Consider the following 13815-nt stretch of genomic DNA (forward strand, 5'->3'; position numbering starts at 1 on the left):
AGTGGGGGGGAAGAGCAGGAAGCATCAACTGCTATATGTGCCTTAACCAGGAAGCCTAGGGTTTCGAACCGGTGACTTCAGTTTTCCAGGTCGATGCTTTATCAACTGAACCACCACAGGTCAGACAGTTCTTTTCTTCTATGTAGACTCATTTCTGTATTCTTTTTTCCTTCTCAGGTCCCAGCAGAATGTGTCCTCCAATTTTGACCACTCTTCCCTTTTCTTTCTGTATTTCCCTCTACATGTTATCTGAATCTCTATGTCAACACTTTAGATGTTCTTCCTGACTCCAGTCTCCAAGTACATCCAGTCTCAGCATAATTCTGCACAGTGCTCTTCATAAGACACTACATAATTGGTTTGCTTTTCTACTCAAGCGGCATGCGGCTTGTTCAGTAAGACCTGCCACCAGGCCACTCTTCTCCAAGGCTCTTGCCTTAATGGATTCTGTACCACCGCTCTTCAGGTCCAGCTGGCCCTCAGGGTTTTCTGCATTGCAAAGCTTTGTCCTGCTTTGTGTGTCCCCATCTGCCACCTCAGAACCCTGGGTCAGTTTTAACCAGTACTTATTGCCATCAGGTGCCCTGGTCTTCAAACTCTTCTGAGTCACACTACTGTTTGAGAATGTGATAAAAAGTATGAACTAACTCTTTTACTCAAGTAGCAATTTTCATTAAGTTTGGAAAAGTTTGTAGACACCTGAAGGCCTGACTCGGATCCTCTGGGGTCAACAATCTCAAATTCAGAACTTCTGATCAAAATATGCATGTTTCTAATTGTTTTCTTAATCAATTAAACTTTAAATTCTCTTAGTGTAAAATCATGTCATGAATGCTTTTTAATTTCATAATCCTTTTAGTTCTGTGCATAGGTTTATATATATAAAACATTTAACTGCTGAATGATTAAAATTGACCTAAAACATTTTTAAAGTCAACTATATAAGCCAAAATATTACTCAAAATTATGACCTTGAGTCTCTTATTTCCAGAATCTCACAGAATATGACATTTTGGATCACTTACGTGATTAGTTCTTTTTTGACATCTCTTATGTGGAGCTTGGGTTTAGGGCTTGGTGGTATGGAGGCCTCTCCAGGAAACATTTTTTCCTCTAAATGTCCTAGAGGGTTCACTGAGTCTTTCTGGAGTTAAAAAAAAAAAAAGAATAAAGAGCACAGAGGCATTAGGAAACCCTGGAAAGACAGCTGTATTTGAAGTTATCAGGGTAAAATTTGAGTTTGGGCTTAAAGAATTTGCCGACATTCCTCATAGAATTTGTAAACAAAATAATAAGATAATGAGTATTAGGATATATCCTGATTGTTATGGACATTTATTCTCAGTGAAGAATGAGAAATTACAATTCATGGGGATACCTTTAAAACTTCACATTTTGGGAAATAAAACTAGAGAGACATTTCTTGAGCCAAATCAAGTAAATAGTTTAATAATAGTTCAGGTTTTATTGTATAATGAACATTTCAAAGAGAACACAGGACTAATTTTTTTTCCTTTGTATTGAGTTTATTGGGGTGGAACTGGTTAACAAAGTTATACAGGTTTCAGGTGCACAATTCCATAACACGTCATTTGTACACTGTATTGCAGGGGTCCCCAAACTTTTTACACAGGGGGCCAGTTCACTGTTCCTCAGACCGTTGGAGGGCCAGACTATAAAAAAAACTATGAACAAATCCCTATGCACACTGCACATATCTTATTTTAAAGTAAAAAAACAAAACGGGAACAAATACAATATTTAAAATAAAGAACAAGTAAATTTAAATCAACAAACTGACTACTATTTCAATGGGAACTATGGGCCTGCTTTTGGCTAATGAGATGGTCAATGTCGGTTCCATATTTGTCACTGCTAGCCGTAACAAGTGATATGACATGCTTCTGGAGCTGTGACGTACATCCCGCATCACCAGAAGTAGTACCGTATGTGAGCAACACCGCGCTTTGCGGTGCCGCCATATACAGTACTCCAGGAGCACAGGATGCATCCTGTGCTCCTCTCACTGACCACCAATGAAAGAGGTGCCCCTTCTGGAAGTGCAGTGGGGGCCAGATAAATGGACTCAGAGGGCCGCATGTGGCCCGCGGGCCATAGTTTGGGGACTCCTGCTGTATTGTGTGTTCACCACCGCAAGTCAAGTCTTCATCTAGCACCGTTTATCCCCAGTACACCTCCCTCCACCTCCCCTTACCCGTGTCCCCAAGGCAATCACCACACTGTTTGTGCAGTAAGTTATTTATCTCTTTTTTTTTCTTTTTTGCTCAATTCCTTCACCTCTTCCCTTCCCTGCCAGCTGTCAGCCTGCTCTCTATCTATGACTCTATAGGACTAGTTTGTTATGCACACAGAAGTCATTGGTAAAACAGAAGACATATTGCAAAAATAAGTTACAAAAGTTTAAACCAAAAAGGGAAAAGTAAATTTAGGTTAACAGACTGTCCTTTCTAATATACAAGTAATTAGATTTACATTATTTGTTTAAATAGAAATAACTGAGTCTATAATGTTTAGATATTTATTTTAATGTTTTGTATAATTACTTTAATTTTCACATTATTGCCTGTTTTTCTTGTTACTTTTTTCCCCTTTATTTTATTTATTTATTTATTGCCAAATTGGTATACTTTTACTTATTGGATGAAATTTCTTGTTGAATTATCACTAATTTTCATGGCCTTTTTAAAAACTTAATAGAAATCTTGATTTCATAAAAAAGATTCATTAATCCTTTCAAATAATTTATTTACTGTCTGATATATTTATTATATTACAGAAAACTAATAATGGTTTTCCTCAATCACATAGTTAGTTTACTTTATTGTTTAGTTTGTATCTGGTAAATATAATACTTTCTGGATTTAATATTATTCAGGTTAACTAATATAGAAAATTGTATTTTAATTCTCAAAAGTACTGATCTAAATAAGGCAATAAAACTATTTTAAATTCTTTAAGGTAAATCTCATTTAAATCAAATGGCTATAAAAATGAAATAGTAAAATATAATTTTTTTTTTTAATTTTTTTATTTTTTTTTCTTTTTTTTTTTGCATTTTTCTGAAGCTGGAAACAGGGAGAGACAGTCAGACAGACTCCCGCATGCGCCCGACCGGGATCCACCCGGCACGCCCACCAGGGGCGACGCTCTGCCCACCAGGGGGCGATGCTCTGCCCATCCTGGGCATCGCCATGTTGCGACCCTCCTGGGCGTCGGCATGTTGCGACCAGAGCCACTCTAGCGCCTGGGGCAGAGGCCACAGAGCCATCCCCAGCGCCCGGGCCATCTTTGCTCCAATGGAGCCTTGGCTGCGGGAGGGGAAGAGAGAGACAGAGAGGAAGGCGCGGCGGAGGGGTGGAGAAGCAAATGGGCACTTCTCCTATGTGCCCTGGCCGGGAATCGAACCCGGGTCCTCCGCACGCTAGGCCGACGCTCTACCGCTGAGCCAACCGGCCAGGGCCGTAAAATATAATTTTAATAACCTAAGTCTGCATTCAAAAACAATGAAAAAACAAAATTCCTGAAGTTTTCCAACTAAAGAAAAATACTAAACCTTGATCTCAGTTGTAAAAGCAAATGCAATTTCTTTCCTCAATTACTGGGATAACAATTCAATCAACTATTTTACAGAAGACCATATCATATACATACATTAGTAAACTATCTCAAGTAACAATATTTTCAGACCGAATTAATAAAACTTGTTTTAGTACAATGTTTTTCTTTATATTATTTATACTGCTGTGTTCTATTTTATTTAATTGATAAATGTTTGAAAATAGCAAATAATAATATACCATTTAAAAATAAAAATAACTGGGCTCTTGATAATACTTGCCTACTAAGATACAAAGAAAAGGGCTATTTTAGTGGCTGCTTCAGTGGAATCTGAAGTCAAATAGATGAATGATGCTTATACTTTTCAAGTTTTACCATGTGAATGCCTAAAGTGAAGCAATTCTTTATTAAATGACACGACTCCTAATAAATACCACCACCCATTCCCTTTGGTTTTATCTAGATCCAGTCTAGCTATTATTTTCTACTATAACTTCTAAATGTCTTGCCTTTTGGAAGGTAGATAGAAATGCTAAGTTCAGTATTAAGTCTCAATGTAGAACAGCCATTGCTTTTCTGTTTTGATGCTGAATTTTTTACAAAAAATGTAAAAAGAGCCAGTTTATTATTTTCTATGTGATAAAGTAAAAAACAAAGAATCTCTAACAAGGCATGCAAATTTAGAAGAACATGTAAAGGTTACCAGCTGTTGTTTGCTGAATCTGTACATTATAGGAAGCAAGGTTGGGGGGCTGGTCAGTTATGAAGTTTTAAATTAATTGACTAAAATGTATACAAAGTAGTGCTTTAAGAATATATGATATTTAATTTGGTATAGTAACATGGAGTAATATTTTATTTAATAAGAAAATTTTATGGCTATAACTTTTTAAATATTTTGTAACTTCTTGTATAAACTATGAACTCTTATGTATGCGATTGCATAATAAAATGTCTTTTTTTTCTTTGCTCAGCATATTGCCCCTAAAACACTTGCAAAGAGCATAGGTATTAAAATACAAGTACTTGTCACTAAGAATTTTTTTTCTTTTTTGCAAGAGATAGAGATAGAGACAGAGACAGAGACAGAGGGAGGGATAAACAGGGACAGACAGACAGGAGAGAGAGAGATGAGAAGCATCAATTCTTCATTGCAGCTCCTTAGTTGTTCATTGATTGCTTTCTCATATGTGCCTCAACAGGGGCTACAGCAGAGCCAGTGACTCTTTGCTCTAGCCAGCAACCCAGCTCTCAATCTGGTGATCCCATGCTCAAACTGAATGAGCCTACGCTCAAGCCTGAGACCTCGAGGTTTGGAACCTGGGTCCTCTGCTTCCCAGTTCAATGCTCTATCCACTGTACCACCACCTGGTCAGGCTTACTAAGAAAATTCTTAATTTTGTTACAGAAGTATTTTATATTGGATAAATTTCTAAATAGCATCTAGTAAAAAATTAAGTTAATATTACTTATAAGAATTTTTTAAATATAAAGAATCATTAAATAAAATAAAAATAATTTCAAAATTATAATTTTTCAAAATTATCTTTTTGAAAATAATATTTTTATTCTATGGCTATGTAAGAGAGAATGTGGTGTATATGTGTGTGTTTAGAGAGTATGTGGGTAAAATAAAATTCCTTTAATGTACAGATGGAAGTTTATATTAATTTCAGTAAAGACCAAAACATAATGGTAACATGAATAACAGAAAATAACATCTGGCACTTTGAACATTTTAAACCCTGAAATCTTTGGAGAACTGACAGTTGAATGAAATTGATAGTCCTAGTTATTTCTCAGCATTTTCCTTTTGAGATGTTTTGAGTTTTTTCCAGATTCAGGATTTTTTTTTTTAGGGGGCATCTGGACAGGCTATTTCACTGAGAGAGACAGACAATATTTTCTGAAAATTACCACCCAAATTAAGCAACTGTTGTGCATATGAGCTAGATAACAATGGATTAGAAATAATTGTCCAATTTCTGGTTGTATGTGTGTACATGTATGTGTGTCATATGAGTGTGTGTGTTGGGGGGGAGGCGACAATGGAAAAAATGAGAGTGTGGGAGCAGGAATAAATCACAGGCCAGATTTCAGTATATCACCCGGGCCATGTGCAGCCATCCCAGTAAAACCCATTGGAAATGACAAGCATGGGCCAGTCCCTGTAACTTGTTGTGCGGTCATATTCTGCAGATTTGGACCCTGCTGTTCTGAGTAGCACTGTAAAACAAGGTTGCCTCCATCAACCTTGTCACATATTGTTTCTTCATTATTCTCTTTTTTTCTTTCTTCCGTTCTAATTTTTTTCAATATTCCCTAGTTGTCTCCATTTTTGGTGTATTTTTTTTTCTTTTGTTTCTCTCTATTTTCTCTCTTCTCCTTTTTCTTCACTTTAGGGAAGCCCAGGGCCATAACTTAATTTTTACATGACAGAGAATCAACTACTTTATCTCTTTGAGCCTCAATCTTATCCTCTAAAAACTTTGGCAATAATCCTGCTTCTCAGTTGAAAGATCTGAGCATAAAGATCCCTTATCTGCATTTTTACTGAATGTGATATCCTGCTGATACCTTCTCAACAAGGACATTAAAAGCAATCTACTTTTTCAAAATAATACCTACCAAGTTTCACACTTCTCATTTTCAAGATTCAAAACAGGATGTGAAAAATACTATTAGTTGATTACCTTATCATGAACGAAGGAAAAAGAACAAAAGATGAGTGTTGGGCAAATAAGTTTGAAAAAATTGTGTTATTTGATTTTGCTCACTTTTATTGTTAAAAATGGCCATTGCCTCCATGATAATGCTGTCAGGTGATACTGCTAATTACCTTCCTGCTTGGGAAAGGGCTTGGTTATGCTAATGTGTGCTGGAGGAGGGGTGGGTTGTGGTGCCAAAAAGTTTTAAGAGAAAGAGGTTACATTGTTGCAGAGAGGCAGTGAAGATGGCAGGGTGCTGAAGGAGAAGAGAGTTTGTGTAGAGAGAAGGAGATGGGAACCAGAAGGGATGAGCTAGCAGGGCCTTGATTCTAGGAAAAACCGGAAAGATTCTCAAGGTTGTGGAACTGGAGAACATGTGAGTGGGTTTGGTGCCCTGTGTGTTTTTTACTCGCCAGCTGGTTGTGAGGCTAGAATAAAAGGATAGCCCACCATTTCTTGGCTCTGTTGTTTCTCTACCATCTATCCGAATCTAATGTGAACCTGCATGTGCCTGGCCATGGCAGCTGTGATGGCTGTGACTACTGGCATACGTACAATGAGAAAATGTACTTGGGGAGTTATGGTGATCCAGAAGTATTCTGTGTCTGTACCTATTGCTGTAGCTTCCCCAAGTAATGAGTCACCCATTTCAGATAACTATGGCCATAGGCATTAAGCTTAAAAAATATTTTGTCAACTCAAATGTAGTGCAAGCACTTTGATTCCAAGAACTCACTTAAGATCTCCAAATTCCTCTTTTTTATTCTTAAAGACATTGAGTTTTTCACATAAACTTACTAAATTTCAGATTTTCGATCATTTAGGTTGCAAACTGTGGCAGTAAAAGTCTGTATGATCAGACCTGAAGTAAGTAATCCATTCTGAAAAGAGCAGAAATCTAATCTAAAAAAGTCCATTTCCCCCCAGGAATTTGCCAGAAAATAAAACATACTCTTAGATATATAAGCATTAGAGAAGAATATGCTTCTCTTAAAGCCATAAAACTACCAAGGTGAATCCAAATGATTTTAGAATTATGTTTAAAAAATGAGATTAAAAGTAAAGATAAAATATTTGTTATAAGACCTCATTTTCTGACTGAATGATTAAAAAGTATAGCCAAGGAAGTCCCAGAAGTACTAACTAGAGTCCCAACTGAGAGGAGTTTCTCAGAATATAAAAGGTACAATGGTGACATTATTCCTGAGGGCACAGAATTATAGCCAATGTCAAACAACACAAGACACTCTTGACAAAACTTTGCTTCATTAAGACTTAAGACCGTATCTGTATGTCTGCCTCTACACAAATAGAAATATTTCTGAAGAACATTGACGATAGCTAATTTACAGCACAGTCACAGGAAAAGGACTAAAAGACAAAGTCCCACCCCGCACATGGCCTTAAGATATTTTAAAATATGGTGGGTTTTATCCTAGCAGGAGTCATCTAAGAATCAGGATGCAGTTGTTTGCTGTGTAAAGCACTATGTGATATAGGACTTTTACTGAATACTCATCAGTAGATCTTATAACTCAGATTAGGATTCCCATTAATGGGGTAGAGTATTGATATACACCACAACCCCATCGGCAACTGAATGGCAGGCGACTAAGCAGACTTGTGATTTGGGAAGCAATCCCTCTTCCCCTTTCCTAAAGCGGACTAGCATGGAGTGAGATTGAATCAACAATCTTGATCTCATCGTGATTGTGCATGATCAGTAAATATGAATATCATTAGATTTCTGGGTTATAAAAATAGATGGAAGCCAGGTGTAACTTCTGTGTTTTTTTTTTTTTTTTTTTTTTTTTTTTTTGTGCAAGCGTAAAGTGGCAAGGGGGAATGTGGTAGAAGGAAGGAACACACATCTGTCAGTTCATGCTTGATTGTTTGAGGAAAACCAGCTTTCTATACTTTTCAAGTGTCAATTTTATATTTCTTATAGTCAAACATATGTTATTTTTTAAAAATCTGTTCTTCTAAAATACAATTATATTAAATAAGACCATCCCTCAATACTTTAGGTAAATTTTTAAAAGACAAGAAGAATAAAGTGATTAAGACCAGTATGAGAGAATTTAATCAGAAGCTGCTGCTGTATGAATTTCCCCTTCCCTTCTTGTGATTGTGTGTGTGCTGATGACACAGAGCATGCCTTGGATCCTGGAAGAACTCCTCCAGAAGCCTATCCCCGACCATACCACCTACAGTTGGCCATTCCTTCCTTTCTATTTCGTGTGCTTGTTCATGCTCCATTTATCAGTGTAATTGGTCTGTGTCAGTCCTACTAGACTGAGCACACATGTAGTGGGAGACTATCCGCTGTGGTACTGCTCAGGACCTATCCTACTGCCTGCACACAGAGATTATTGCCAGTGTGCTCCAGAAAAAAAGGGAGGAAGAAAGGGAAGGAGGAGGGAGAGAGGGGAATTACAAACAACCCAATCTTGTGATTCCCACTGTTTATGTTGACTTATGCTCTGAGATGTTAAAGCATATGCTAAAATCAAATTAGTCTTCCCCCAAAGTCTCTGAACTTCAAAAAGCTGAAAAAGGTGGTGCACACTTGCAAAGATAATGGCTCTTTCAGTTCTTTAAACATGTAAACTGGCAAATAACAATAACTTACCTGGCAAACAAGCAAAACAGAATCATTTACTATAATAATTAGGGTCACATTTGCAATGATATAGAGTCTAAACTACAGAGGGTTCTGGCCATGAATTCTTTTGAATGACACTAACTCATGCTAATCAGGCCAAAACAGGTGGCTCAAGCTATGGAGATGAAGGCTGCAAGTCACAACATCTGGCTTTCAGGGGTAAAACCATCTCCATGGTAATGAAATATGTAAATACATCTCCTTGACTTTGGGATTGAGATAACTCAGTTATCAGCTTTTGTGATCCAGTACCTCAGCAATGACTCTACACAGTCATCCTTCAGGATCTTTACAGGATTGGTTCTAAGACTCCCTCGAATACCAAAACCCATGAACACTGGAGTCCCTCAAAGAAAATGGTATGAAATCTGCATATAACCTACACACATCCTCCTATATGCTTTGAATCATCTTTAGATTACTTATAATACTTAACACAATGTAAATGCAATGTAAATAGTTGTGATACTGTATTGTTTAGGGAATAATAAGAAAAAATGTCTCTACATGTTCAGTCCACATCACTGTAGGTTTAACTACATAGTACATGTCAGCAAAAATATAACATCTTCTGAATATTTTCAGTGGACAGTTGGTTCAATCTGCAGGTATGAAAATCATGCATACAGAGGCCTACTGTACAGTTTTGCTAACACAGTTTCTTCACAAAATCAAGGAAGTAAATTTGACATGATTCCTATTTGTCCCTTATTGGTTTCATTTTATATTTTCTAGTACAGAAAGCATTTGTAATCTGGCATTTCAGTGTTGAGTGATACACTGTCCCTTACAGATGGCTGTATCTGAAGAGACAGATAATACAATCTCTCATACAGTGCACAAAATTGTAGCCATAATGGGGATAAAATTCACAATAATAACATATCATTTTAGGCAAGTGACAGGAAAAATAGATTCATTTATAAATTTCCTCTGAAATTTAAAATGATCACTTTACCAAAATCTAAAACAAAGTACTAAATGATGTATTATTTAAACAAGAATGTGAAAAAATAATTTAGGAGGAAAAAGGTAAAAAATAGTCTCTAATCATGCTATCTTAAACTTACTGACATATTGAAACAATACCTCTTTCTCCTCCTCTTTCTTCCCATGAGTTTTGCTATAGTTGATAGGAGCATCCCAGCCCTCTTGATCACAGAGAGCCTGATAGAACGCTGCATTGACCAAAATGCTGCTTGTTTTGAATGGGGAAGTGGAAGGAGTTGGAATAGAAGTGTTAGAGGAAGTTAAGGGTGCAGCTTTGTCCAGGATTCGATTTTTTTTCATGCTTAAGTCCAATGTGCCATTTTCATCCACTTCTATATCGGCTCCCTGGTATACATAGGAAACAGAAAAACATTTAAGCAGTTTGCAGTTATAGCCTTGCCCTGTGGAGCTTTTAAGGGATAATTTTAAATGCAAGCTTTTATGTAAGTATATCTGATTTAAATCCAGCTTTCTGATTCGCTTTGGTTAATGGTCAATTCTTAGGCATACTTTTAAGAGAAGCACCATTAGTGAGCTTCATGTTTTTGGGTTTAAACTAAGTAAGCCTAATATAAATAAGGTGTTCCAAATACTAAATGCATTGGTTAAACCTGTTATATATATTTTAAAGTTTAGCTTTAAATCTTTCTTAGTTTACAGAATTATTATTCCCAATTCATCATTTGAATCATTAATACCTGACTTTATAAAAAGGCACAATAATAATACTCTCCCTACCCGCAAAGCACAATATTAATCTAATATAAGAAATACTAAAAAGTAATCAGCTAGAAGAGAATTTTTATTGGAATATTAAATTAATATGAAAGTAACATTTTATCTTTGGTTACTTGAACCTGAAAATCTTTGTTAAATTGTGGGGGTCAATTTGGAGGAGGCAGATGTGCAAACCATAATTCGCTTTGGGTAGCAGCTGCCAGCATGACCAATCAGGGTTTAAGTTCTACAGTAAAAACTTCAGAATAAAAGTAATTACTTTCCAGATACTTAGTATAAGATTTAAAACTAATTTACAATGTGTTTTTTTTTTGGGGGGGGGATACTTTTGTTTAATTTTTGTTTTGTTTTGTTTTAAAGGTTCATGTGCCAACAAACTGCCCATGTGTTCTGGATATTCTGCAAAGTACACGCTGTAGGAAATTTCTATGGCATCACAAATGGTGAACATTGCCAAGCACTAACTCTCGGAATTTGGGAAGAACATGTTTGTCATTTTCCAAAGTCGGTCCAACGACTACTTTTCTGGTATTTTCACCATCACTTCCTTGAGACTACCAAAGCAGGAGTAGTCCTTGAATATGTTAGCAAAATCCTTAACATGTATTGTAGCCAGTTGCTTCCCAGGGGATTTATTTTAACTCCCCATTTACACTGTGCTTTCACCGCCCAACAACCCCATCCCTGCCCCAACATCTGCCACTCAGGTGTAGGCCACACAGGGGAGCTGGGCTCACTGCAAGCCTCTGATTTAGAAAATAAAAGTGCTTCTTCTGTTTGCTTGTTCTACCTGCAAAGTTTCTATTTTCAATCTCTCAGCCTATGAGATAGATATGCTTTATTGTATTTGTAGGAAGTAAATACACTTCTAATATGTTTGTACAAAGATGCTTTGGCCATATCTTTCTGTCCTTTTTAGTAAGTAGTTTAATCTCCTATGATAGTTTTAAGCCCTGAATTTGACAGTACAGCTTATCCTGGATAATAATTTAGTAACCAAAATATCTTATGCCATCTGTAATATCAAATACACTTTTATACTAGCATTAATAAACTTTAGTTACAAAAAATCCAAGATATTAACTGTATCAGTGCCATGTGCTCTCTTCATGATATAACAATACATTCTGTCATGAGCACATCAAAACAATTATTGTCTTTATAGCTGGTTTGTAACTATAGCAATGAAAGAGAGCTATAGTAATCAAGTTTAATACCCAATGTAAAGTAAAATGCTAAATACCATAGTTGCTGACATTTTTCATAAAAATATAAAAACTTGGGTTAAGATTGCACAACCAACATTCACATAAAATTCCAGACCTCTGTGACAGATGGCTTAGGAAAAAGAAGCCATGTGACTGGGCTGCAGAGTTTTATAGTACAAAACCCATAAATAGTGCAGATTTGATCTCACTGAAAAAAATCAATTATTCCAAGAAAACACTAATGTATATTTTAGTTTTCACATAAAAAAATGTCCAAATAGTAAATTAAAAAAAAATAAAAGTTGTTATGAGTATACATCTTGAGTAATCATGTGCCAATTGAAAAAAAAAATCACCCCTAATGTTAAAAGAGGTACTTTTCTACAGCTCAAGCCCCAGCCGGCTGCTTCAAGCACCTGACTTGACTGGGAGAGCACGTTTGGGTAACAGGGTACAGATGGGCTTTAAGTGAGTGCACAGATGCATTCAACAATTACACACAGTACCAGAGAAGGGTCCCTTTCTGCCCATAGATGGGTGGATGACATGTGTACTTCATAGATTTTTATTCAGAGCAGTGTCAACAGACATCACTTCTTTCCAGTGTTTGAAACTCTAAATGGCAGGATAAGAAAGGGAGGAAGTTGAGGGGGAGGAGGAGAAAATAGCCTTGCAGTTGATATGGAGTCCCATCCTCAGACATCTAATATTCTAATTTCTCAAAGTATTATTTAGGATTCTTATTTTAATCACGAAATTTAAATTTTAAGTAGTTTTGAGGGTGGGCATAAGATCTAATACTATTCCAATTTAGAAGCCAATCATCTATCCATTTCAACCACTTTCAAGATGTTACCCAAGATTTATCTATATATTCATTATGTTTCTGATAAGACATTTAATATTTTCAAGCTAATATATTTTGGGTAAAAGAACATTGGAGAAATATATTGTTTCTGTCTCCAAGGAGCTTATTTTATGTATGTAAGAAATTTATATTAAAAAGCAATTTAATAAATATGTTATAGATTATTAAACTGAAAATTGAGATAATTATTCATTATAATTATTATCTGTACTATAAAATAAAAAGTGTCTCAGTTGTCCACCAACAGAGAAATGATTACTGAAATTATGCTACATCTATTTAATGACACATTACACAGCCAGTAAAATAATAATTATGAAGACTTTGTAGCAATATGGAAAAGACATATCACCTATCCGTGAAAGCAAGAAACAATCTGGCATTTCTGTATGCTTAGAAGTAAGAAAAAAATAGAAAACCAAACCAGTGAAAATTTGTTTCCTGAAGAACAACAAAAAGGAAAATACAAAAATCGTTGTGCTTATATTTTAGAAGATAGGTTTGTGTTTTATTTCCTTCAATATTTGTCAGACAAACAACAATACTGTATTGTTTCAACAATTTAAAAATATTACCACACATTAAAGATGGTGATGAAGTTAAAAAAAAAAGTAGAATCTTAATTACTACCTTAAATGTCTGATTATGAAAATTACTAATTTTCTAAACATCGGTAGAATAAGACAACATTGTTTTTCTTATTGGGCAAGTTTTTTTATTAATACAAGATAGGTCACCCACCATCATTTCTTTTTCGACTTGGCTAAAATGGCATGAAAAATAAAAAATCCTCAGCCTTGATTTCTGCTGGAATTAGCCCCTTGCTTTCATCTCTTGACTCATATTTTATTCTTGCTTCAGGGTATTTGGGGATTATTTTTTCCTGATCAAAAGCTATCTGAAATATGTTTCTAAATCAGGCAGAGTATTAACAATAAGCAAAAAAAAATCTAATTCTTACTAAATAATAATTGCATATTAAAACTACTAATATAAATAGAATACTATAATTCAGAGAAGAAATAAGGGTCTGCCATAGGTATAAAATTAAAATGGAAT

General features: G+C 35.6%; 1 protein-coding gene across 1 annotated transcript in view; it reads right to left on the minus strand.

Annotated features, from left to right (window-relative positions):
• The window catches only part of ST18 (ST18 C2H2C-type zinc finger transcription factor), a 128588-nt gene that overhangs the window by 38316 nt on the left and 76457 nt on the right, over positions 1–13815 (minus strand). The window contains exons 12-13 of the mRNA XM_066266117.1: positions 10042–10287; positions 1026–1144 (exon numbers count right to left, since the gene is read on the minus strand). Of these exons, the coding sequence (XP_066122214.1) occupies positions 1026–1144; positions 10042–10287 (365 nt within the window). The remainder of the gene's footprint in view (positions 1–1025; positions 1145–10041; positions 10288–13815) is intronic.

Source organism: Saccopteryx bilineata, chromosome 3 (genome assembly GCF_036850765.1).
Source record: "Saccopteryx bilineata isolate mSacBil1 chromosome 3, mSacBil1_pri_phased_curated, whole genome shotgun sequence".
Lineage (NCBI taxonomy): Eukaryota > Metazoa > Chordata > Mammalia > Chiroptera > Emballonuridae > Saccopteryx > Saccopteryx bilineata.